Genomic DNA, 27327 nt, shown 5'->3' with positions numbered 1-27327 from the left:
GGAGTGGACAAGTTTGGAATTTTTTGCGTATTATTTATTTTTCCTGGAGGAAAAAGTATGGTCCAATTATTTGCATCTAATTTACTTGCAAATGTAAACAGAAAGGGGGAAAAACACACAGCTTTTCTTAGGCACAGTGTATTTCTTCACCTCTAGGAGGCAAGATTGAAGTTTGCTAAAATTTTATATTCAGCAGTCTGGTTCCTGGAATTATATGGTGTGCACATAACCTATGCAAACAAGTTTGGGAAAAGACCCATAAGTCACCAAGACTTTGCAGATGTGTTTTGCAGTTCATTATAACATCTCTTTCTGTAAAATGTACAAGATATGTTTGGTCTAAGTTAAAAGATATGTTTGCTATAAGGCAAATGAAGGCTGAAAATTAATGTGCTTCACATCATGAATCATGTTAGAACACTGTTAAGCTTTTGTTTTTTAAATGTCTAAGTTACTAAATTCTCCTCACAGTACTTTAGTTTCTTACTGAAGATTGTTAAAAAAAAAAATTCAAAGAACATCAAGGATAGCTTTAAATTCTGTTTATTGCTTTTTTTGGCTTTTTTTTTTTTCAGATATCAAATATATGCTGGAACTATATGCTATCAAAAATCAAATACTCTGCATTTTTAATCCGTATAATCCAGACCTCCAGAGAGGATTTTAGATTCCCTCTATAGTGAGAATCTCTTCTGTGACTATTGTGAAAATACTTCACTGTCTTCACCATTTAATCTGTAGGAAGGAGTTCATTACAAATATTTTTGTAATTCTACACACTAAAGCACAAGGGATCCATGCAGACAATAGTAATTTCTTCTCTGCATGAATTATTGATATTATTTATGCAATTTCACATTAAAACCTGTTATCCTTTCAGAAAGCTTCTGAATTAAACCTTGAAAGCCTGTGCATTTTATGCTGTCTGTAAAACACCCATTTGTAGACTGAAAACAGAAAATAATTGATTTTCTGTCATATTCTATTACTATCAGAGACTAAATATTAATTTAAAATATCTCTGCTCATTGTGGGTGTTCAGATACTTAGTATTTCATCCAACAGCAGTAATTTCTAGATTTTCCACAAAGAACTACCTTACAAAGAGTACAGCATTGCAACTCTGTGCAGAGGTTTGTCCCAGTCCATAAATACCTTATTAGAAACATTTGCGGTACATTTTACGAATGGACAAAGGTAATTAAAATTACTTCATCTTACGTCAGTTAGCCTGAAAAGACATGGGAGGGGAAGAAAAATAAAAAGACGCCTACAGAAGGGATTCTTTTGCTGGAAATACTAACCACGTTGGATGAGATACAGGCACAATGGGAAAGAAGCCTTTGTTGATACTAGCATTTGACTGATTTGGAAAGGTATTAAAATATCAGTGATGTTGGCTCTTTATTTCTCTGTGTTGTTACTGAGGCCTTTAGGCTTTACCGCTTCTTCTGTAAACACCGATTATGGAGCGCCATGAATCATATTGGCGTTTACTGTTTATATTACTTCAGTAGCCTGAAATTAAAGCAACTCACATTGATAGTAGTTTGCCAGTCATGGGGGGAATCTGTATGGTGTCTGTTGTGATTCCATGAACATATTCCCTGACACACTGCCATGAAACTTAATTCATGTGACATCCCTTTGGCAAGCCCATAGTCAGAAAGCTCCTGGTTTCTCCAGGATAATGCCATTCAGAGAAAGGCAATTTGGGAATCAATGCAATTTGAAGGCAACAGACAGAGAAGGTTTTTGTTTGTTTGTTTGTTTGTTTGTTTTTTTATAAGTAGGAAACTGGTTCTAAGATCAGTAACACCATTTTCAGGGACCGTTTCCAAGTGGGTCTTGGAGCAACACGGTTACCCGTTGCCACTTTCAAATCATAAGAATGGATGGAGAATAAATTATCTTGGCAAATGCCATGCAAGTTTCCTGCTTTTGCTGACCAGCAGCTTCTTCCTCCCCTCCCTCTTCTCCCCACAGCATGTGATCAGCTCGCTCTTGGTGTAGCTGCCCTCTTTGGACCTTCCCACAGCTCCTCCGTCAGCGCTGTGCAGTCCATTTGTAATGCACTCGAAGTCCCACATATTCAGACCCGATGGAAACACCCTACGGTGGATCACAAGGACGCTTTTTATATCAACCTCTACCCAGACTATGCAGCCATCAGCAGAGCAGTTTTGGATCTTGTACTATACTACAACTGGAAAATAGTAACAGTAGTATATGAAGACAGCACAGGTAAGTAGTACTGGTGTGCTGCAAGTCATGTGCTATGTGCTTCTGCTAATGTAAGTACATGGATAAATTCTGTGAGAGAGTGCCTGTGATAGTTCAGTTTGGCATTCTTACAGCAGCTTTCCCCAGAATATAGAAGAGAAAGATCTCTTAAGGCGCAGTTGTGCTTCCACACCTATGGCTTTTGGAAAGCTGTTCACTTCATCAGAAGTTAAGAAGTCACCAGGAGGTAGCTTCTCAATTCTTGGTACTGAGTCACATTTCGCTTCCTGTTCGTGGAACCAGTAACACAGCTTGAAACTGGTAAGTATTCTAGTGTGGGGCTGATTAGGGATTCCCTGTCTCAGTGAGGGGTTGATCTTTAAAAGAATGCATTTACAAACTGAAAGTTCAAACTGTAGCATTTTTAATGCAGAGACTCTCTTCTTCCTTGGAACTGTCTCAGAAAAAAACAAACCCAGTTGTCAGCTGGATACTGAATGCTGAATCTAAAAGGTGCAATTCATGTAAATGTTTCCATTCTGGGACTCTTAACTAAGAAGTCATAATGCTTAATATTCTGTATTGATTGTTGATACTTGAAGACCTCCAAAGAACAGACCCAGTATTGCAGGCAGAGACAAAGACTGTTTTTTTCAAAAACCATTGCCAATAAATTGAGTGAAAATCAACAGTGAAAGCCAACGGCCAATAGCCAACATAGCAATAACTCGCTAACCTCAGAAAAAAATAGTGATCCTTCATCTTGCCTTATATGTACCATTGGGTCATTCCGGCAAGGACATTCATGCACAAGACAAATATATACCCACACCCAGCAAGAGAGCAATGACTTTTTTCATATTAAACATTTGTTTGATTTTTGTTTAAGAAGTGCTTCTTGCTCGTATTCTCTCTCCCTGTAGAGATTTTTAAGGCAGCCTTTTACTTTCACTCAGCAGGCGATCATGGGCATTTTTTTATTTTTTTGGGGGGAAAATTAAGTTCATGGGTAATGAGAAAGAAATCGTAATCACACACCTCAAAGAACTCTTAACTGTCTTACTTTGTTTTTGGAGGCAGTACAAATTACATAGGAGTGCTGAATTAGCTAGTAGAATTGCACTGTGTTTAAATACTTGGACAAATCTTCAGCTGGTTGAGCTCCACTGACTTCAAATAAGCCCTGTAGATTTCTACCAGATGAAGACATAGTCTTAGAAATCATGTTCTTGTGTTTACAGATATAGAGTTAGATCTCAAAGTATTTCAATTCTTTAGAAGATCTCAGACTTGCTGAGTGACCTTAAGCAAGTCATTTAATTTCACTATGTCCTCGAGCTTTTTGTCTCTAAACTGATGATAAGGACAAAATAAAGTTCCCCTCTCTAGGGTATTGCAACGTATGCTGAAATGAGGACAATGAAAGCCATATGGATGCCTATTAAGAATAATTATTGTTAAGTGGCACTCAGGTTAATCACTAGCTCAGGTTAACAACTTGTTGCTCAGTTAGAGCAACATTGCCTTTTTTTCCCTCAATCTCTCCTCATTTGCTCATGCCTTATATGAGCCAGGAAAGATAGTAAGGAGGTTTTCTCAATTCTATGTTCTTGTTTAGTATTGAAATAATAATTAGCTGCCAGCAAAGAAGAATTATATCATTTTTTGCAATGTACAGTATCAATATTGCATCAATACAAACATATCCTAGAGTCAACAAATTCCAAACACATTTCAGAGTATTTAGATGCTGAGGCGAAGTGTAGACACAGACACAGACACACAGACACAGACACAGATTTCTAGGTTGGAAGAGACCTCAAGATCATCGAGTCCAACCTCCGACCTAACACTAAGTACTCCACTAAACCATATCGCTAAGCTCTACATCTAAACGTCTTTTAAAGACCTCCAGGGATGGTGACTCCACCACCTCCCTGGGCAGCCCGTTCCAATGCTTAATAACCCTTTCGGTAAAGAAGTTCTTCCTAACATCCAACCTAAAACTCCCCTGTCGCAACTTTCGCCCATTCCCCCTCGTCCTGTCACCAGGCACGTGGGAGAACAGACCAACCCCCACCTCTCTACAGCCTCCTTTAAGGTACCTGTAGAGAGCGATAAGGTCGCCCCTGAGCCTCCTCTTCTCCAGGCTGAACAAGCCCAGCTCCCTCAGCCGCTCCTCGTAAGACTTGTTCTCCAGACCCCTCACCAGCTTGGTCGCCCTTCTCTGGACTCGCTCGAGCACGTCCATGTCCTTCCTGTAGCGAGGGGCCCAAAACTGAACACAGTACTCAAGGTGCGGCCTCACCAGAGCCGAGTACAGGGGCACAATCACTTCCCTAGACCTGCTGGCCACACTGCTTCTTATACAGGCCAGGATGCTGTTGGCCTTCTTGGCCACCTGAGCACACTGCTGGCTCATATTCAGCCGACTATCAACCAATACTCCCAGGTCCTTCTCGGCCACGCAGCTTTCCAGCCACTCATCTCCCAGCCTGTAGCTCTGCTTGGGGTTGTTGCGCCCCAGGTGCAGGACCCGGCACTTGGCCTTGTTGAACTTCATACAGTTGACCTCAGCCCATTGGTCCAGCCTATCCAGATCCTCCTGCAGAGCCTTCCTGCCCTCGAGCAGATCGACACACGCACTTAGCTTGGTGTCATCTGCAAACTTACTGAGGGTGCACTGGACGCCCTCATCCAGATCATCGATAAAGATATTAAAGAGGACCGGCCCCAGTACCGAGCCCTGGGGGACACCACTTGTGACCAGCCTCCAACCAGATTTGACTCCATTCACCGCAACTCTCTGGGCCCGGCTATCCAGCCAGTTTCTAACCCAGCGAAGCGTACGCCAGTCCAAGCCCCGAGCAGCCAGTTTCTTGAGGAGAATGTTGTGGGGAACGGTGTCAAAAGCCTTACTGAGGTCAAGGTAAACCACATCCACAGCCTTTCCCTCATCCACCAAGCGCGTCACTTTGTCATAGAAGGAGATCAGGTTCTCCTGATCATGTAATCATGAAAAGGAAAATCTATAACTATATCAGTCAGAAGCTGGAAAATATGAGGTTAACAACTTATCCTTTAGATATGTGAAACATGTTAGGACTGATAAGAGACCCTTTTAAAGTGACAATAAATACTCACTGCACATAATGGTTAGTTGTATAATTGCATATCATTTTTCAGGTCTAATTCGACTGCAAGAGCTCATCAAAGCCCCTTCTAGATACAACATTAAAATCAAAATCCGTCAGCTGCCCTCTGGGAATAAAGATGCCAGGCCTTTACTCAAGGAGATGAAGAAGGGCAAGGAGTTCTACGTGATATTTGATTGCTCACATGAAACAGCAGCAGAAATCCTTAAGCAGGTATGGGGAAGGGAGTGAAAACACACAACATTCATTTTGTATCCTGAAAGTCATCAGCCTATCTGGTTTTCATTTGGTGGGAAACACTAAAATTGAATCAGTTTTCAGTTCAGCCATAGACTAGTTAATATCAGGGACAGAAGCTGCTATTTCTGCAGCAATTTCTGAGCACTCAACAAGATTTCAGGGCTTCACAGAACCACAAGAACCAGGAGCAGTATTGATGTCTGAAGAGAAGCCCGTAAATATCCAGCAGAAGGAAATATGCATTTCTGTTTCATACTTCAGGTTCTGCTTGACTAGGAAGATTGTTGCATTTATTTTAGGTTGTCTTAGTTTAATCGATACAGTTTATATGCCTTCCCCCACAAAAAAAAAGAAAAAGAAAGAGACCCATTTGGAGTGCTTAGAGAGTGGCTCACATCGAACTATTGCCTCTTCAGAAGCTGCACATCAAGTTCAGTGCTGACTACTGTAACAACAGGGCATTAATCCACTGCAGAGAATAGCACAGCTCTGAATTCACATGCCCGTAACAAAGCAATATGTGGTCTACTGGCACCACCTCATTACATTTCAAACTCTGGTACAGCAAGAAGATGGAGTGGAGACATTAACGGAGGAAAAATGTGTACTTTAAAGCAGGAAGGAGGCTATTGTTCAAGGTTTCCATAGCCCTGACCTAAATGCTAGAGCTGGATAGTCACACAAGGCAAGGACAAGCACCACAAAGCCTGATGTTAATGGGTTGGGACATTACCAGGGGCACACAAAGAGTGGTGCAAATTAGTATTTGCTGTTGTCACTTACTATATTTTTCCAGACAATCAAAGTCTAAAGCACGAGCTTCTGCAATTCATTGACCTATAGACAATAATACCAAGCAAGTAATGTATTGGGAATAGTGTTTCCCTTTTTTGCTGCAGTTGTAGATTTGGATTTTTTTTAATTTATTTTTTGGTTGTTATTGTCAGTTGGTCTAATGGGAAACACTGATCACAGGAGACCATCAGGAGAAGTTCCACTGATCTAAATGCTCAAGGATGCACTGTCCCATAAAAGTTGGGACCTAATGCTTCCATCCCATTGCTGAAATATTTATGTTATGTAGAGTAGCATTATGTGTCAAAGTGGGTAAGCCAACTTACTGGATGTGTTTGTCTCCAGAGCCTGAAACCATCGTCTCCATGCTGGGACTCTTGGTGCTGTCAATACAGACTTGCAGGGTGGTGTCCTAAGTCAGCTGAGCAACACAGCTGAGAGCAGGTACACAAGTTCCTGTGAGCCGGTAGGGCTGAATTTATTGCAGTCAGGAAAGTTGATCTGTACTATGTTTTAGGGTTTTCTCCGTGCAAGTTATATATTTACAACAGGGCTAGATGTAGGCATGATGTTGGAAACCTGAGGAAAGAGCAAGGGCAGGGTGTGCAATCACATAGCTGCTCTCTCACCTGACGGGGAGCACACTGCAACATGCAGCACTATGTGAGAAGAGGCGTGGGCAGGAGAGCTGCTGTCCCCTCGCTCTGCTCGCTGGAGGGACATCCAAAAGCATTAAAACATGACAGCAGGAACAAGCTGCTCCCAAATGTGATTTGTGGGGGAAGGGTTAAACTGACAGCATGGATTTTCAGGGATCTGCAAGAAAGTGCAGATGTCTGGCACACTGCGGGAGGCACAGAGCTTCAAATGTACCAGACTGAGAAAAAAAAAAGAAGAGAAAAAAAAATATTAAAATAACCTTAGTGTCAAAAGAAGAAGAGGAAGTGCTAAAAGATGCACTAAGACAGGGCAAAGTGGCAGAACAGTTTGTGTGGGAAATTGATCAGGGGAGACAACTGACAGGCTGCAAATACAGATAATGCTCTCCAATGCCTTAAGAGCCCAGAGAAGGATGGTGAATGGCAGTGTGGAAGAAAACAGGAAAATTAAGGGAGGTACACCTGTAGGTCAAAGCTGCAGGAAAGGAAGCATCATAAATATAGGCGAGAAAGAAAGGGAAAATGTCTTTCGTATGAGATACTTCTGTGGCTGTATCTGGTTGATGGCAGCAGTAACTCAGGTGTTGATGTTCCTCACTGCCAAAGGCAACTGTGAAATGCAAAGGTGTGGAGGGCTCTGAATTCATGTGTGGATCATCTGTTTGTAGGTCAGCCACCTGAAGTACCATGGTTCATATTCTCATCACTGCACACAGAAACCTCTATATAATCTTACACTGAATGAGAACAATATATTAAAGAGAATACTACAGAAAATGTTTTAAGAAAACTCTTTAATGTTAGCAGCAAAAAACACATACCATCATTAAATTCTGTAAGATTCCTGATAGGAGTAGAAATCAAAGCCAACAGTCACCTAAAGCAGTCCCCAAAGCAACAATTTCTTGTCTGACCACTGTATTTACAGTAATGTAGTAAATGCTTGGTAGCCCATACAGAAGATAAATTAGGGTGGTGGAAATGTGTAGCCGGTTCGGGTGGGAATGATATTTCACAGATTAAAACTGCACCAGGGTCACACTGGCACGTGACCCCCATCATTTATGAAATGCAAGGTTCCTGCATCCTGCTCACCCTCCAAGTCTGCCCAGCTTCACCCCAGAGCTTTGCACAAGGGGCTGCGTCTCTCCCCTTCAAGCCCAAGGGTCCAAGCCTCATTACCAGCATTGGCTCCATCTCCTTTGGGCACCCCCCACCCCAGGTAGGCAGCATCCCTCACCTCCTCCAAGCCTCACCTAGGCTGGGGAAGAGGCAAAAGGCCACCTCTTCCCTGCCTCCAAGCTACAGCTCAGCACCAAGTGCTCTCCAAGGAGGGGCTGCTCACACCAGTGTGTGTGAGCACCAGCTGTGGCACAGCTTGTTTGCTGGGACAGGGGGGCAAGGGATACACAAAAGGTCTTCCTGGGAGTGAAAGGATTAGCATATCAGAAATTTATGTCCTGAAAGTGTCAGCTTATGGAGCTGCGTTTGGCAGCTTGGAGCTGCCTGGACCAGTTGCATTACCAGGTTTGGGACGTGGGGAGGTGACCACTTGCCTCCTTTGAGTTTTGTTTACAAACCAGCACAAAAGACAGATTTCTTCTCTTAAATGGGACTATCTTTTGCTTATTTATAGCTTCAACTAAAATGCCACCGAACCACACTTCTTCCTTGTGCACAAGAACAGGAGAATCAATAACCTAATTTAAACAAAATACAAAGCCTGCAAGCCACTGAATAACCTATTCCCTAATCTCACACATTTTCCCTTCTCTCTGACATGCTGCAGAGAGCCCAGGCTTTCACAGTCCCTGACCAGCTTAATGAGACCTGGCCCTTCCATCATCCACATCTGGAAGGAGTAAGCAGAAATGGTGATTATTAATTACTGACTTTTTCAATAGTTACTTTTTTTTTTCCCTACATATTCCCTCTTGAGGGCTAGTAACTTCATGTGACTGGTGCATAGTGGCTAAAGGAGGTTTCCGTCTCTGTTGCTGGTACCAGGCAGACAGGTAACCTCCCAAACCAGCACGTCTGCTGCCCAAAGTGACCCATCCCACAGGCATCAAGGTATCTGAAATTACTTGAGCCAAAACGTTACACCAGCAGAGTTTTCAAACAAGATGCACTGCACCAGCAGAGCTGACGGAAAAAGTTTTAGCTGGTCTGTCACTCCCATAGACTATTTGAAAATATTGGTTGCTGGAGCTTTAAAATTCATAAAGATTGAACAAATGTTCTGACAAGCAGCAAGATCTAGTAGGGAGTCAGGCGCTGAAAGCAGGAGCTAAGTGCAGCTGAGGTTTCTAAGGGTAGAATTTTGATCTCCAAAGACCCAGCTCAGGATCTGCTCAAGCTCTGTAGGAGCCACCCAGGTTGTTTTAAACTGTGCCTGTCCTACCCTGCTGCAAGGGTGCATAGCATCTCCTGCCTTTCCAAGCCTCATAACAGGCATCACTGAGAATGTGAGGTAATAAGGCACTCTCCAATTATGTCTAAGACCAACAGGACTGAATCAATTACACGAGGAATTTAGAAACAATTTCTTAGGGAAAAACCTGGTGTTTGCAACACTCACCTGAAATATTCTGTGGACAGAGATCTAGTGCTGTTCTAGACTAGGTAAGCAATCACACAAGTCAGTTAATTCTAGTTATTGCAAACAGCGATCTGTCCTGTGTGCAAATCTTCCAGTATGTTGTGCACTTACTGTATTTGGGTTGATTTGGTCTTTTTGTATGAGGAACTTTGTTCAAGAGGTTAAGTTGTTAAGGTTAACCTTCAATTTACTCTTCTAATGCACCAATAGTTGGCATAGATTTTACTGTTAGGCAAATGCATGTCTCATAAATTATGTTGCTACTAGCTTTAAATTATCTACTCCTTCCTCCACACCTTTAAAATAAATTTTATGAAATGTGAAGTATATTTAATCAGGTTTAAGACACTCATAAAACATTTTATAAAGACTTATGTGTTCACTTTCTCTGCGTGACAAAGAGCAAAATAGCTAATTTGGTTCTTACAGTAGTGCAAAAACTGTGTCATCATAGTATACATTCCATGTACAATAATAAATGTGAGAATATAAAATTTCAGGTCTTGAGTATGCTCCTTCCTGTAGCTTGTCAGGGAGGCTGAAGCCTACTATCTGCTATGAAAAGGCAGGATTATCTCTGTTCTCACTGCTGCTGGAGAAATACTTGTGGCAGATCCTCCCAGATGACCCCCCACGCCCCAGTGTGAGAAGCAGAGAGATATTCATCTCACCGGTTCTCCTCTCTCTCACATCATCTTTTCTGAAACTTCTGTTTCTCTGTTCTTGTTAGCCATGCTATCTAGATGAAAGCTAAACTATTTGCAGTACCACCCATACTTCTTGCACATGTAGTTCTTTGTTGCCTTGTAAGCTTCAATGGGTGATGCAAATTCAAGTGGATTTTCAAAGTGATGGGGTGTTTTCAGTCTGTACTGTGAGACTACGTCCATGCCGAAGCTTCAAAGGCAACGTCACTGCCCTGGCTCTCCAGGATCTCTTCAGGAAGCATAAGGAGACAGCCACAGCTTTTTGGGCCCCTGGGCCGACACTTTCACTCTGTCCTATTGCTTTGGGCCTTTTTTTACACCTGGTCTCCAATACTAGTAAATGTATGTCTTGTTTCTTGACATGACTCATGTCCGTGTTGAAGGAACTTTTTACCACTTCAAGCTGGATTGCTGCTGTGGATGAGTGTGACATAGGTTCCATGAAAGGTTTCCAGTGAGCTAAGTCACAAACAATTAAAGCTGCCTGTGTGAAGTCCAGGAAAGCACAGTAAGCGCAGTGCTTTTATGTTGAACATTTTAGAGGCTAGGAGGCAGAGGAACTTTTATTCGTCATGGCGTATCTTGCTGATCCTAGAAAATAGTGGTGGTACTAATTAATTGGATAATGAAATGCATTCATTTAATGTTCATGAAATTGAATAATAGCATGAGTGAGGAAAATGCTAAGTGAAAGTAAGTGAAGTATCTGATGCAGTTACATTAGTCTGGTTACAGCCCGCCTTGAAGGAAGACTGAGACTAGCTCTAAATGAGATTTTTTTTTTTTTCACAAGATGAATGAACAGACGTTAGAGCTGAGATATAATGCAAGCCAAGAACAAGGAACCCAAAGAAATTTACAGACCTATGAGATTATATTTTGATACAGCCTCTGTCCACTTGACGTATATATTTTGATCACTGATGCTTGTTCAGATTCACGGTGCAGTTCATGGACTACAGCTAAAAGCACAGGTCTGCTACACATAAGTGCAAACACCCTATTTGAAATGCATAGTTAGAGATGGAAGTCTCTTTATCTCATTTGCCACAATACCCCATATTTGGGTTTGGCTGAAGAACAGATTTTATACAGGGCTGGATGGGAAGGAGATCTGCAAGGAGAATGCAGAGTATTTTATCCTGGTTTCACTAATTTACATTCATCTAAGTTCCACAGCAAGTAAAAGCTGTTATTATTTAAATAAGACATTTATATCAGATGCATAATTATTTAACTAATTGCACACAATGTTACTTAAATAGGAATATGTAATGAAATTCCATTCTAGTTTCTTATGGACAGCTATATACACAAAACCCAATCTCGTTGACTTCCCTTTTCTCCTCTGGGCTGTTCACATTTTCTGCAGTGGGGAGGGCGCTTGCTCTGTGGTAATAGCCTGTGCAGCTGCTTTGCCAGGTTATTCAGGTGTCCCAACCTGAAAGGGATCTTTGCTCCTACCATGCTTTTACTACTGTCTGTCTCACGGTAGTTCCTACAAGCTGCAGTCCCTGTATCTGCTGTGTTGCAGAGAGCAGAAAATGAGTCCTTACTGCTGAGAGCACACAAGTGCAACTTTTCTAATTACACTAATGGGAGCATCTGAGTCATTAAGGCACTGCTTTGGGGTCTTCAGCACGATACCCAACATTCCTCTTGCTGTTGCTTTAACTTGCCTTCATTTTCTGTCTTCCTAATACCATCTTTTAGAGTGGGCATTTGACACTATTATAAAATCCATCCATTCACTGGAAATTTTACTTAGCAATGATGCTACCCTAGAAGAGAAATAAATTATTATTGCAAATCCTTTCATATCTGTGAATAAAAAGCACCCTACTTAGGTCAGTCTACAAATCTAATTCGCAAGTCACAGTAAAGTGCTATGTACCTGTTAACTAATTATCATTGTTAACGAGTGTTAGAGGGGAGGACAACCAGTGAAGCCTGTTCATGTGACCAGTGCTAAATGAGAGGCCAGAGATCAGTGGCAAATCAGAGGCCAGCCTGGGACAGATCCAGCATCAGTGCTGATTCCTTAGCCAGAAAAGGACATTATTATTGCATGTGTGCCACTTATGAGCTCCCTTCCAGCTATCTGTAGTTTTACATCTTAATTGAGTCATTATTAATACAGAAAGTACAAAAATGGCACGTTGGTTAAGCTTTTCTGGGTGGTTGCAATACTTTCTTTAGAAGGAAGAGCTTCAGCAAGCTTCTCTCACGGCACTCTTGGTGTCAGGTCCATGCCAAATCCAGGACACCCTTCCACCACTGGTCACCGTGAAGCTGCATCTTAGTTATGGCAGGTAACATTGCTGGTCAAATGCCATTTTTTACATGCAGTTGCCCTTGTTTTTCAAGTGTTCTGGTTCTGTTTTGTTTTCAAATGCAGTCCTGTAGCATGATTTTTGAAATCATTATTATTCACAGGCATGTGTGTGTGTCCTGCCAGCTCAGTTTATCTTGCATTATTTGGGAATCAATATTTTCAAAAAATGTTTTAATCAAAAATGTGTTCAGGAGACAAACACTCCTCTATCTCAGGCTACTGCCCTTAGCTGTATGAGGCAAGTAATAACTGGGCTACCTTGGATTAACTAGCTGCATACCCAGGAGCAGTGTAGCTGCAGCAGCACAAGCTAAGCACTGCTTCTGAAACCCCCCTGCTACACACTTCATAATCTTTCTAGCTAATATATACTTCTAGTTAACTTAAAATTGTATTTTAGGGCATTATATCGCTTGGCATTGTCCTGGTCCTCTGTTGTCTTACTATTTCTACACAGGCAGATTGGAGATTACACATTCTGATAACAGAAGTGCAATGACTTGATGTCAGATTTTGTATCTCAGGTTAGAATTAAAACTCTAATGAATCAATAATTTAAATTGGTGTATTTGTATCCTCCCTTGTTACATTTATTAATATAATCTTGCTTTCATAATAATGTAACACCATGAACTAACTAGGAACTTCCTGTAGAGGACCAGCTAAATTTGGGTATCCAGAGGTTTACCTGGGTTCAAACCACATGTGAATCATTATTACCGAGCGGCTGCTCTGTGCCCCATATGAAGTAATTGGGTTATTTCAGTACAGTTTCAGCTAAAAAGAAACCTGCATCATAAAAATCCTGCCTGACACCTCCTTCCCACAGCAGGGACCATAGTCACAGAAATCTAGCTGCTTCAGGGAGCAGAACTGAGTCCAGTCAAAACAGCTGGGAAACACAGCATGCAGAAGTTTATGTTGATGCTACCATATATCATTTTCTGTGCATAAATAGGGAAGGAACATCACTCTTCATGATTGCTAGAGTGCTCATTTTTACAGGTAATAAAATAACTTTAAGAAATGGAAGAGAAGTGGATTAATAAAATAAGAAATAAAAAAGGCAATTTTGACATGTAAATTCAATGGAGTGTTTCAATAAAATACTTGCCTTCTGGCTTGATTTTTAGTGGCTGGAAATGGATTGGTTGTTTGTGATTAACACTGATTATTATCTTCTGCAGCTTAGAAGGTTCAGGTTCTTCCCTTTCTTTATGTGAGGAATTTCCATACACAATCACACAACTGATTTTCAGAGGCTTTTGCTATGAAAGAATATTGGCAAGCCAAATCATATTATTTTCCCCTGTCTTTCAAGTAGCTATTCAGGCACTGCTGAAAGTGTTCTAAAACACTATTAATAGTACATGCTTACTTTACTCTGATCCAGACTGAATAACACAACCTTTGCCCATGTTTCTGTCACGACGATGAATTTTCCACTAGTTTCCTAGTTCACAGTTGTTCCTCCACTTCACACAATCCCAGAGAAGGCAAAATGTTTACGTCACAGTAACAGTGTGCATGGATGTGGCGACAAGCATAGGTGATGCTGTGCTGGAACTGTAGAGCATCCCGGTACATGTGATCAGGGGTGTCTTATGTAAGCATTTTCAACAATTTTTGGAGAGGGGCTGGAGCAAAAACATATCCCTCTAGAAGTTTCCTTAAAGCACTACTGCAATGTGAGGGCTGGGAAGAAAATATTCCTCCTTTTCTGCCCAGGGTGGTCAGTCAGTTTGTATTTAAATGCCATCCTTACCACCTTACCTTGCAGAGCTTAAAAACGTCTGACTCTGGAAAATTATTCCGGAACAGAAATCCTTTCCTACTAGTTATTTTGACAACTTCCTGCAGACCTGAATTCCCCAGGTGGAACAAAAGGCATTTAAAGAAGTTTTCTTCTTTTCTTTGTTTCTGGTTTACTTCAGTGAGCACTCACCAAGTGTCTTGTTCTCACATGGTAATGTAGAATAAAAATAATGCACATAAGCACTTTTCCCTATAAATTCCATTGTCTGCTAGTAAATTTCCTTTTAACACTTCTAAAATGCAGACTAAAGAATTTCACTTTTAAAAAATCAGCTCCTCATTATCACCAGTCATTTTTCTTGTCCTAGAAGTTTTGCAGTCTTTAATCTCTTTCCTGAGCAGAGGTGATAAAAACATCATTAACATACAAATATGTTATTTTTTGCTCCTGAAGAAAAATGTAGTTGTAATCAAGATTTATAACCTGTAATGTATTGTTCCAGATTAATCCATGCTTTTCAGAAGACAGTGGAGTATACTGAAAGCATCTAGTGTAAAGTACACTCACCTTTTAATCTTTTTCAACAGATTCTCTCCATGGGAATGATGACTGAATACTACCACTACTTTTTTACAACACTGGTAAGAAACACTGAAAATTCTGGGGGGAAATTTCTATGTTGCAGAAAAGCCAACTAAAGCCTTTCCCTCGGTGTTTTTGTTGCAATTACTCAAGGAATCCTCTGGAAAATGAGTACTAACACTCCTCAGGCGTCACAAGTTTAAAGTTTTGAGGTGGTGCTGAGGTCAAAGCTTCTGCAGGCAGTGGGGTACAGCCCCCATCCAGCACAGCATGTGAGCTAGCCCTTCAGTCTCTCTCTACCTAGCTTAAAAAGCATCACGTAATTATTAGCTAGTTGAAGACCACCACAGTCTACTGCACTGACCCCGTCCCTCTAAGCTATTTTTGTTGAGTACAATGTAAAAAGAAGACAGTAATTCAGGGGTTAAGATGTGTACTTTGTCTTAGCACATGTCGGACAAATACAGGTTCATAGCTAAATTGTTGACTTTACTCATATATATAGAAAACAAAAAACACCAAAAAAAATCCATATTTATAATTTCACTTGGGAAATTTGATAAGAAAAGAAAAACATTAAATTTTCTTTTACGGTACAAATCTATGGATATTCATTTCAGACACATTATTCCTGTATTTTAACATATATACCACGTATAACTTAATCCATGCTTAAGATCTATTCGCATGGCAGACTAGAAAGACAGCCAAGAGCCAATATTGCTAGAACAATCCTAGTTTGGATTATGTCAGTTCATGTGCATCAGCTTAATCTTTATTTCCATTCCATATAAAATTTTATGTGGAAGTGAAAATTTATTCTGAATCCAAGAGTCAATTCATTAGTCAGAAAAGACTCTCAAACTGTTTGGAACTTGAAGTAGTAGTTTGAAAGAGCTCTCTTTTGAGCCCATTTTAACACCAAGGAAAATGTGAAAATTTAGTGTTTACTGTGGACCATACTGTTTTATACAATAACAATGAATTTAAAATAAAATGGTGACCAAGAAAAACAATATACATGAGGTAGCATGGAGCATGCATTAGAACAAGCAGTAAGCGACGTTGATGGTATCTCAGCATTGTGGTATCGTAAATGCTGACATTTTCATGGCTACTGTGGTATTAAACCATGACCACCACATTTGTCATTTTACTGGCTTGCCGGGATCAACAAAAATTTGTTTTGAAAAACCAGCCTTCAGGCTTTGAAAAGCAGTTAGCATCTTCCCACTGCTTGATAAATCTAGCAGCAGTATGTGCCACACAATTATGCCATTTAGAATATTCATTATTTCCCAGCCCTGTAAACACCAAGCACTGCAGCGCACGGAGTTACTGCGCGCTGGCCCGACATATCCATTAGGCATACTGGCAGCGAGTCACCTGAAGCAGGCAAGGCAGGAGAAAAATGGGGTTCATAAGCAGAAAAAGTCTATTGCTCTCAACATCTCTTGGAATTTTCCTTCCCCGAGTTGAGAAATAAGCCCGACGTTAGCCAACTAATTCCTCGTGTTGGTTTGACAGAGCTGTAGTGCTGCTGGAGGACTTTTATAAATTAAAATTAGATAGCATTGTGCGGGTTGGTTGCAAAATAATGTTGTTGTGGGGGACTGATTTTTACATTCCAACAAAGCAGATACGTGGTTTGTCATAAATTTCACACAGATTTGGTTTATTCAGATTTATAACTGAAGCGGTCGTGACTAGGTTTTGAGGGCAAGCAGAGAGTCCACATGGGAAAAAAAAAAAAAAACAGCACTTAAGCTTTGGATTGAAAAATCAAATACAGTTTTGGCCTAATTGTACCTTCCAAACATCTTGCTTTAAAAATGCTACATCTGGTTTTGTTTGTTTTCTTAATGATGATTTAGGATCTATTTGCATTAGACCTGGAACCCTACAGATACAGTGGAGTAAATATGACAGGGTTTCGCCTGCTCAACATTGAGAATCCCCAGGTTTCATCAGTCATTGAGAAATGGTCAATGGAGCGTCTGCAGGCACCACCAAAACCAGAGACTGGACTGCTTGACGGCATGATGACAGTAAGTGAATGACTGCTATGACGCAGTGGTGTCTACAGCACACCTTATAACTCTGTACTAGCAGAGGTGAACCAATCCCACCAGCATTTCCATTCATAATGCAAATGTTGAAAAACAGAATCCCCAAAACAGATTTCTTTTCATGTGCTTCTACACAGAAGTGCATTTGCCCCATTAACCAGAGTTGTACTTCCCCATGTGGCAAGCCACTGCTGGGAAGCTCTGGAGATGAATAACAGTTCTCCATCACAGGGCTGTCCAGCTTACACCATTCATTTTTTTGTTGTTGAACATATATACTGCCGCCTCATTTCTCCATTAATGTTCTGGATGGAGTGTAGAACATAACAGGAAATAAAAACTTTCAAAGCAGGTATAGGATTTATGACCTGCAGGGAAAGATATTGTACGTGTGGACAGTTAATAGCATTTCTAAATTGGAAAAGTGCCCTTTCCCTTCATTTCCATCATCTACAGCAACTCTGTCTTTTAAGATATAATTTAAGGATAAATGAAAGGTATCGTCAAGCCAGGAAATCAGGATTTCCTCCCTACCACTCCCCTATGAACCAAAGGAGAGAATAGGAACAATTACACAGACTGTGTGACTCCATCCTGGTTTGTGGGGTAAGGGGTTGCCATCTTTTTGCAGTGTAAGGTAATGTGTCTTATATACTGGATAGTATTAGAGGTGATATGAAGTAGACTTTATTGCAGATGATTGCAGGGGAAATTCTGAAGCGTCCTGACATCCTGAAGAGAAATACATTATGTGTGCTATCTAGCATTTCAAAAAAAAAAAAAAAAAGAGCTTTTTCAGTAGTGTTATTTTGCTCACTGGTATCTAAAGCAGAGGAGGAAAGTTTCTCTGGGAACTTCTCATGTAAATAGACAGACATGAAAGAGTAGCTATTCACATCTAGCTATTCACCTGCATTCACCTAGCTATAAAACTAGGATTTTAGGAAAAACGAAGTCCTTGCTAGAGTCTTAACCCCTCCTTTGCATCTCTATAATACCTTAGTGTCCTTGATGCTCTGAAACAGCATGAATACCAAGGAAAGCATCTTCCTAGTTGGATGTGATCATTTAAATATTCATAGCAAGTTCTGCTTATTCAGTTTGATGGAGAGCTGCAGTACTGCTATATTTCATTAGACAATAAGGCTATGACAAGCTGCACATTATAAGGAGATCAGGATTACATGTCCTATTGTTATTTCAGATTTTCTTCGTTCAGGTTCATGCTATATTTTTCACCCTGATCTCAGCTTGTGGGAGGTCAGCAGAGCATGACCCAGGCAGTCTTGAGTTCGTGTCCCTCTTTATGCACAAATTACACACAGAGGCATAGTTGTTCTAAGAAGACCTTTGAATTTCTTTGCAATAAGTTAAACAGAATATGAAATTCAGAAAGACAAGTTCCTAGCTCTTAGTCCCTTTCTTCTTAAGTACAACCACAAGTGTCAACATATAGGCACTTTGCTTCAGAAAATGGGGTGACCTTTTGTTCCTCAATGCTACCCCAAGCCCTAAAACATAACAAGAATGAGAGCAGAAACAAATGAGTGCTGGAGGTAATATAATCTAACCTCCCAGTTGCTGCTTGGCAGGATGGATAACTAACAAGTTGTATGAAATTCCAACTGCCAACTCCAGCAGTGCTGACCAACATACCAACCATACAGGATGCACCATGTCATCAAGTAACAGCAACGGTGGTCCCAGATGGTAATGCAAAGTGAGGTATGCACTGAAACGTTTTCAACAAGCATCTCCAGAGCCACTAGGCCTTGGACACAGACCAACATGGACTTCCGCACCCGTGTAATACTCAATCCTGAATGAACAACTCTCCCATCTACCAAAAAAAAAATGATCTCAAGTCCACTGACATTAATCGAAATCTTCCCACTGACTTGGAGGGATTTTGGATCAGGCCTTTAATCACTATGTCTGTTTGCATCAAGAATCTGTTTTAAGATTCTTGACACTGAGAACAATTGTTGCTATCTCTTCCTGCTTGCCTCGCCATTTATAAGATTTTCAATTAGCTTGGGTTGTGGGAGCATTGTTCCGGGCAGATCCTGACTGGTGTTTCAAGAGCGATTCCTCATCTGCAGTACATTAAGATTAGTTGATAAATTCAGATCACATTTGATTGCCAGCAAAATCTTCCAATGCTGATAAGACTGATGCTGTCGTAATGTACTTAGGTAAATGAAACAGACAAAGAATCAAATCTATTAATTTCCCAAGGGAATTGCAGGGGAAAGGAATAAAAATGGATTAGCTTTGCAGTTCATATAAATGAGTCCAGTTTTTCTCATCTCCAGTTACTGCCTTTTTTTTAAGATCCTTCCTTAATTATTCAGTAACTTTTCAAGAAATGTAAGCACTTCATTTTTACAGTCCCTGTGCATTAAGTTAAACACAGACATTTCCACCTCACACACCAGAGCACTGAAATGCAATGCAGGTGAAGGTGAGATTTTTCTAAAACTTCCCAGTGACAAAGGCTGATAAGGTAAGTGATATTAGTCTGAGGCTTACTGGGCATGATTTTAAACCACTAAAACCATTCTAAAAAAAACCAAAAAACAAACAAAAAAAAAACAACAAAAAAAAACCATAACAAGCATCTGGTGATTGTAGTAATATTTTGGTATCTTAGGGGTGTATTCATCTGCCCTGTCTTAGACAACTATAAGTTAGATGTAGAAGTTCAACTTTATTACCAAGGCACCTCAAAATGAAAAGTCACCTCCCTCTAAGGTGTCATGGCAGGTGTGGCAGAGGAATTGCTATAGCCAAAGCTCAGTAGGGCCATTTCACCCATTTGACCCAAAAGCTGGGATCCCTGAGGGCAGTAGACACTTAGAAATGATAGATACCTTTGGAATACTTACCTGGTGTTTGGTGGGACTGATTTCCCCAGAAAGCCAGGACCTGGGCTATGTATCACCTTAGGCTTGTTAAAAATGCTCACCATGACACACAGCTATCTGCAGGCTCCTTCTTGTGTTTTCCTCCCTGTGTGCATCTGGAAATACTGTTAAATTAATATGAGCTGGAAAAACAAAAAACAACCAAAAAACCAAAACGAAACAAACAAAAAATCACCAAGTTTTGTTATAGCTCAGATCTCCATGGAGCACCCAGGAATGAAACAAGGAAACAGAGGCCTCTTCCATACTAGCAGCCCAGGAGAATGGTTATCAGTAGAGAAAAGCAGGGACTGGACACAAAGATGTACTTTAAAGAAAGCCTTTCTGTTTCTTTCTCTCTTTCTCTTTCTCTTTCTTTCTTTCTTTCTTTCTTTCTTTCTTTCTTTCTTTCTTTCTTTCTTTCTTTCTTTCTTTCTTTTTCTTTTTTTTTTTCCACACAGACTGAAGCAGCTCTGATGTACGATGCTGTTTACATGGTAGCAGTGGCCTCCCAGCGTGCCTCCCAAATGACTGTCAGCTCCCTACAGTGTCACAGACACAAGCCGTGGCGTTTTGGACCCAGATTTATGAATCTGATAAAAGAGGTAAGTGTAGACCATCTGCTTACGGCCATCATAATCCTTCCTCTGTTCTTTAACCACACTGGCTTGTGTTACTGCTCCTGTGCCTTTGTCATATGATATCCTCTGATTTCTGGCACCCAGACACTCAATTTTTCTTGACCTTCCTAGCAGAGAAATGTTGACTTACAGAAACAAGGTTGTGACCTGCATTTTAGTGGCAACTCTGGTCTTTCAAAAAAACAAGCTACTAAACCCTAAAATGATAAAATCTCAGACTAATATGATGTAAGAGTTCACATAGATTTTGCTTGGTTAATGTTTATTATGGATGTCTAACTTCTAAAACTAACAACAAGCATTATAGAAATTGAAAGAAAAGTGAGTTGGTTCACCACTTAAGCCTGGCTGTTCTGCAGACTGTTTGATCAGTACACCCAATAACACAATATCCAGTCTTTATTATGAGTCTTAAATGGAAACTTTTCCTTTAGAGCACAGTGTAGAAATGAAAATGAGAAATTATCTGAAGTTTCCTAGATCTGTTTAATCTTTCCCCTCTTTTTTTGTCCATGACAATGGGATTCCTGTCAAAGCCAAATTCATTAGCATGTGGGTAGGTAGAACAGGACCTGTAGGTTGCGGCACAAGGTAAGTGGTGGCAGCATGTCAGGACATATGACTTAACCTAGGAATATTATTGAACAATCTGAAAGGCAGGACATGTGGCAATTACAGAACATGTAGAAGAACTGTTGTCACTTTCTCCAAAACCAAGAAAAAAATTTATAATTGCCATAGGCAGGCTACAATGTGGGCATTCACCTACACAGAAAGCAGTGAAACCTACTGACACAGTACTCTCCACACACAGTTTTATGGATTTTAAGTTTTACTTGTAAGCTTCTCTTCTTGAAAGTACAAAGAAAAAAAAAAACAAGTGTCACCCCAGTGCTCAGACACCTGACTTAAGAATTAAGGAAAGTTTGAAATACTTCCCAGCCTGTGACACATATCGAGGGAACAGTCACAGGAGACAGGGAGACAGCACTGGTAAAGCTCATTCCCTCACACTGATCTCAGCCATGCCGTATCCAGCTCACCCTCTGGGGAGGAGGAGGGATGACTGTAAGCAGGAGCAGAAGATGAGAAAAAGATCTCAGAGGATGAACTTCTCTCTCCCTTCCTCCCTCCCCTATGATTTGATCTAAGCAGCAACCTTTGCTCTTGTACTTCTTAATCTCAAGCTAAATGAGGTAGCAGTGCTATTCATACAATTTCTGGTACATTAAAAAAACAAACAACAACAAAAAAAACAATCATATTGAAAATCAGCAAAAGATTTTGTAAACAGTGAATACACCTGTATATTTCTACAGTGGTGTCCTACCTATTTTGGGTGAGTTTGAAAATATAGTATAAGGGTCCTGAATCCTAAACCAGAAGTGCTTTGACCAAAAACACTGGATGAATCTCAGCAGATCCAATTCAAAGCTTAATGTTAAATGGTTATATAGTTCACATTTATCATGTACAGCTGGCTTCTCTTGCATGGAGTGAGATATGTAAGCTAATTAGTGATTGTTGTGCAGATAGTGTCTTTCATTAGTGATTGTTGTGCAGATAGTGTCTTTCATGGTCAGTAAAACACTGATTTAAACACTCCAAGGGTCTTATCTTCCTGTTTCTGTTCTAGTCCAAAAGATGGTTATTAAAACTACATGATAAGGTTTAATAACATAATATTACATTTCCCTTAAAGGCTATGATAGGTGTCGGAAACTAAATAGCAAATGCAATGTTGTTCATGTTAGGATACCGTTTGCTCAACAAGGAGGGATGAACTGTATAAATTAGGAATCAAGTGAATAGGCATGGAGAAAAACCTCAAGCAGGCGGAAGAATGGTTTGGGCCCACATAAATACAATTTAATTATATTATTTTGTTATGTGGCACTGACAGTAGTTGAAGCCATTTCACAGACTGGCCTAAAGACAAATGTTCCATGCCGCAGTCCCAGTAAATAACATTCAGACAACGAAGTTCCATGCAAGGAGTAGTTCAGGTGTTAGAGCTTAGCAAGAACTTCAGTGGCTCCCTGGTGTGATTTGTTTTTGTTTTGTTTTGTTTTGTTTGTTTCATTATGACTTGGTGGTGATAAGCACTGCAGTCATCTCATTTGCTTTATGATCCCATGCTATAAAATGCTAGGCTGATGGTAACAGAGAGGACCTCAGAACCCTTCAGGACACAAGCAGAAAATAAGCTGGAAAGCATCTGTCTTGTATAAGAGCTGGCAAGATGCTTCTCTCTTCACTGCCCAGAGGACAAATTAAATTTTTTAAGGTTGTCACTGTCCTGTTGGGTAATCAAAGCACATGTCATACCTGGTCTTCAGGTACACAAGTTATCTTCTTCCAGAAAGCAGTAGGAAAGTGGATATCCTAGGGAAAAATATCTTCTTCTGATTGGTGTTGGTCGGAATGCATGCCCATTGGAGTCCATTTCTGAATTTTCAGAGTACATAAAATCAAAAGACAGCTAATTTAATGTGATAATAGTCCTCTTGGCCTTAGGACTTCAGGCAAGTATACCAGGCAAGAGCAGTACCAGAACCACTGCCTATTTTCCCTAATGACCAAGACTTACAGTGCTACTAGTAGGACTATAGGAGAAAAGCACTAGAAAAAAATGTCTGAAACTACAGGATAATCAATTGCAGTGACAGAAAGACTACTCTTCTACTCTTTAAAGATCTTATGAGCTAATGCTGATTGTAGGAACAATTTGGAAAATTGCATGGAAAAGTAAGCCTGCTCAAAGTCACCCAGCCCTGAAGATGGCTTTGAGGTCAGAAAGGTCATCAGCTAGTTCCCATGAAGGAGGCTGTTACACATAAAATACTGTCTGGGATCAAGACTGTTCTACAATAGCTCATGAAGGTCTTTTTAATGAAAAGTAAATCCTTGTCAGAAGCTTGTCTCCCTCAGTGACCTAATGTCATTGATATATATACGATATTTTAATATTTTAGCCCTTGTGGAAGTGTTTGCAGGGAGTACCATCTTTCGCAAGCCCAGAAAGAAAAATTAGGTTATTCTCTCTTCATGGAGGGAAGAAAAAGAGAAAGCATGATTCCACCTTTCCTAAGCGACCATGTGTGTAAACATGAAACAAGTGTTCATAATTAAATGATCAGTTCCCCTTTAAATCATGAGATAAGCTCCAGAATAACAACTGCCTATTGATTTTTATTCAATTATCATGTGAACCAATGTGCATTCCCTTCACTCAAATGCAGTAACAATTACAAGAACAACTGTATTGAGAAGAATTTCAGAACATACAGATGCAGACTTTATCTTGAATGACTTTATTAAATGCCTTCAAACAGAATCACACACACAAATCTCAAAGATTAAAAGAAATCTGAAGCATTTACATCTACATTTGAGCTTATGTTATGTTGTTGACAAGATATGTTTCAAGCACGTCTGGTCAGTAGATACCAGGAGTGAGAGAAATCCATCTATATTATAAATAAAACAATTAAAAACAGACTTCTTTTGGTGGTATTACATTATTAAAAACGCCACCGTCACCAATAACACATTGTAAAAAGACGATTCTTGCCAATCTTCTCAGCTCAATGAATTCATTATGTAGGCTAGCATAATGATCACAGAAAGAAACAAGATAGTTAGACTTGGTCATAGAAGGACTACCATAACTGTATGATTTTCAAGCCTATGGATAAACTTATTTATAATAATTTTCCTGAACAAAGATGTCCCAGCTAGATCGGAAAACCAATATAACTCAAATGGTTTTAAGCTCAATAAACTTTTTCATTGCAATTTATAAGTTTTTCTTCTAGATGATTCTTGTTTCTTCAGGTAATATATGGTATGTCTCACAGACGGTCTCTGATCTGCAGCAAAGACAAAGATTAGTAACATTAAGTCCCTGAAGAAGCTTGCATTGCTTTTCCTTCTTAAAAACCTATAATGAGGGCTTAATTTAAGTTATTTTTACAGTGAAAAGATACTGTAAATGTTGAACACATTGTATAGTTTTTAAAGTATCTAGCATTATGAGACTCTGGTCTGTGGATGACACTGCTTCAAAAGTAAAATTAATAAATAATAGTAATGTATCCAGTCCTTCCCTGTACAAGAGGACATTAACTGGCTCAGCATCAAGAAATGAAGCTATCCAACAAGACCATCTTTACCTGCTTAGGTTGTAATTTTGCCTGTTTTTTGAAACCATGACAATAATTCAGAGTGTGGTACTCTGCATTCTGGTTACATTGGCTGTAAATATTTTAATTTTCTGCTTCTTCCTTACAAAAAGAAGAAAAAAGTACTTATGTATAGAAAAATATCACTCCTGTAATCCAAACTCAAGGCATTTAAGCAAATGATAGCCTTGGTCTGCAGACAGAGAGGCCTTTCCATCAGCATAGTTAGGAAGCTAGTAACAAGCAGGCATTCTACTTCCCAGCCACCACAAAATGAGCTGTGGAGCAGCTGAGTCCTGCACCACAAGTAAAAGAGGATTCTTGAGCTAAACCAATTCTTCGTGTAAAGTAATGTTCGTGGAAATCAAAAAGATAGGAGGACTTGGTCATACGAGGACTACCACGTCAAAGTATCTTGCAAGCCTCTGGCTAAACTTGTTTGTAATAATTCTTCTGAGTGAAGATGTTTCAGAACGTTAGCCACTAGCCCATACTTCCCTACAAAATCAGCTGCATATCTACCTCACCTATGCTGAGATAGTACAAAAAAAAAATAGTAACTTCCTTCTGTTCCAAGCTATCTGTTATATACATGCTTATTCTACACAAGACTGATCTACGACCAAAAAAAGCAGCAGTAAGCCTATTTTCCCACATATTTAGTGCAGTTTTGCAGGTCTGAGATATTGTGTTTTTTAGTCAGCACATGGATATTTGAAAGTTTATCTCCTTGGGATCTCCGAACTCTACAATGTTTACCTAGCACTATAGATAGGTGGCAACTGTGCACTATGAGGCAACTATGCACTCATTCTGATCCGCCAGTGCAGATGACATCCTGTTGGTTTGTTTTTCTCTTGGTAAGGGGGAAGGAAACATCCTTGGGACTACTAGATTTTCTTGGAAGTTTCTATGGAGGGAACTGAAGCCAAAACTAAGTGAATTGAAGATGGCACCACCACATGCAGATTGATTTTGCCCAAGTCTGATGAGCCGACCAGCATTTTGAGAGGACTGGAACAGTCAGAGTCTTGATTAATTGGTATCAAATCACAGGATGTAATTTTCAGGGAATTCTTGATAATAACTAACTAAATCTAAAACAAATGTTGAACATCATTGGAAGAAGAAAGTGAAGATTTTTCATTACAGAAATAGTATGACTTTAAGACAGAAAGGAAAGCAATCCCTTTGGGGAAATATTCATCATTATTTTTGGCTAAAATTTGAACCATCTCCAAACAAAGAAACACAAAAAATTTTACAAGAGAAGAAAATACTGATTTTTTTTTTATTAACATTTATTGCTATGAAATTCAACATGTGGGAGCATTTTCATGTTGCTAAAAATCTATAGTCAGGCACCACAAGACTGTGGGTGTTAGGAGACCCAAGAACCCAACATCTCCCCTACTGCCTGAAGAAGGGTCTGTGTGTCAGTCACCTGACCTTTCTGATGCACAGAAATCTCTATTCACATGACTTAGGAAAGACAACAATATTTCAACTCCAAAACATAAAATAGTATCTGTTCTGTTGCATTTTTTTCATTGTGTTTCAGTGTTAAGATAAAATATATCATCTCTAACATATGGGTGGCAGTTATCTCTGGGCTCTGATGCTCCAATATTTAGTTAATCCAAAGAAAAGCAGTTATTTAGTTTAGCAGGACACCAGACAATTTGGTGTTAGGATTTGAACCACTCTCATTAAAGTAAATATTTTTCTTTTGTTTACTTTTTAAAAACTTAGGTCTTGCCCATAAATTAAGTTATGCGTTTCTGATATAAGCCTACTGCTGTCTGTTACTTTGAACTGGAAACTCTTAATTGAAAGAGCAAACAAAACAACTGCTAGACTTTCATCCCATGATGATTTATGAGAAAATAAAGGTCAGCTTTCCATGAAGATAATGTATGGCTGAGATTAATGCCAACAGAGATTCATATTCTGAAATCAAATTTCAAGTTTAAAATTTATGCAGTGATCTGTGCACACATAAATAGCAAAATAATGGTCCTATAACTTGCATAGTAAGAATAAATGCATATTGAATAGATAAAAATTATCGGCAAGGCTCTGATACTGCAATGTTTAGAATGAAAACAAGAAATCTGACAAAAAGATTATGTATATTCTCTTCCATTCAATTTTTACTTTGTCAAATATTATGTAGAAAGTAGATTTGTTTAAAAACAGTGAGAAAGAATTCCTACAAAGTGTTTTTATCTGAATATATGGAGTGTATTTTTATATTTGCTACACAAAATCTTTTTTTTCAGAACATATTTTATATGTTCTAGCTTACTAAAAATACACTTCATTTATTCCACACTGATATTTGCATTTAAGTGTTAGTGCATGGCCTAAACTTGATTATAATTATTTGTATTGGAAAAGCTCCCAAGGACCCTAGCCATGCCACCATTGAGCAATTCACTATGCACAGTCTTTACTCCAATGACTTTACAAG

At 39.7% G+C, this 27327-nt stretch overlaps 1 protein-coding gene across 1 annotated transcript in view; it reads left to right on the top strand.

Annotated features, from left to right (window-relative positions):
• GRIK1 (glutamate ionotropic receptor kainate type subunit 1) overlaps nucleotides 1–27327 on the top strand; it is a 161757-nt gene that overhangs the window by 87747 nt on the left and 46683 nt on the right. The window contains exons 3-7 of the mRNA XM_035546079.1: nucleotides 1987–2244; nucleotides 5410–5591; nucleotides 15060–15113; nucleotides 16929–17102; nucleotides 20491–20634. Coding sequence (XP_035401972.1) covers nucleotides 1987–2244; nucleotides 5410–5591; nucleotides 15060–15113; nucleotides 16929–17102; nucleotides 20491–20634 — 812 coding nt within the window. The remainder of the gene's footprint in view (nucleotides 1–1986; nucleotides 2245–5409; nucleotides 5592–15059; nucleotides 15114–16928; nucleotides 17103–20490; nucleotides 20635–27327) is intronic.

The sequence above is a fragment of the Cygnus atratus genome, chromosome 1, assembly GCF_013377495.2.
Source record: "Cygnus atratus isolate AKBS03 ecotype Queensland, Australia chromosome 1, CAtr_DNAZoo_HiC_assembly, whole genome shotgun sequence".
Classification (NCBI taxonomy): Eukaryota; Metazoa; Chordata; class Aves; order Anseriformes; family Anatidae; genus Cygnus; species Cygnus atratus.
Note: the sequence above shows the minus strand (reverse complement) of the source record. Positions and strands in the feature narration are given on the sequence as shown.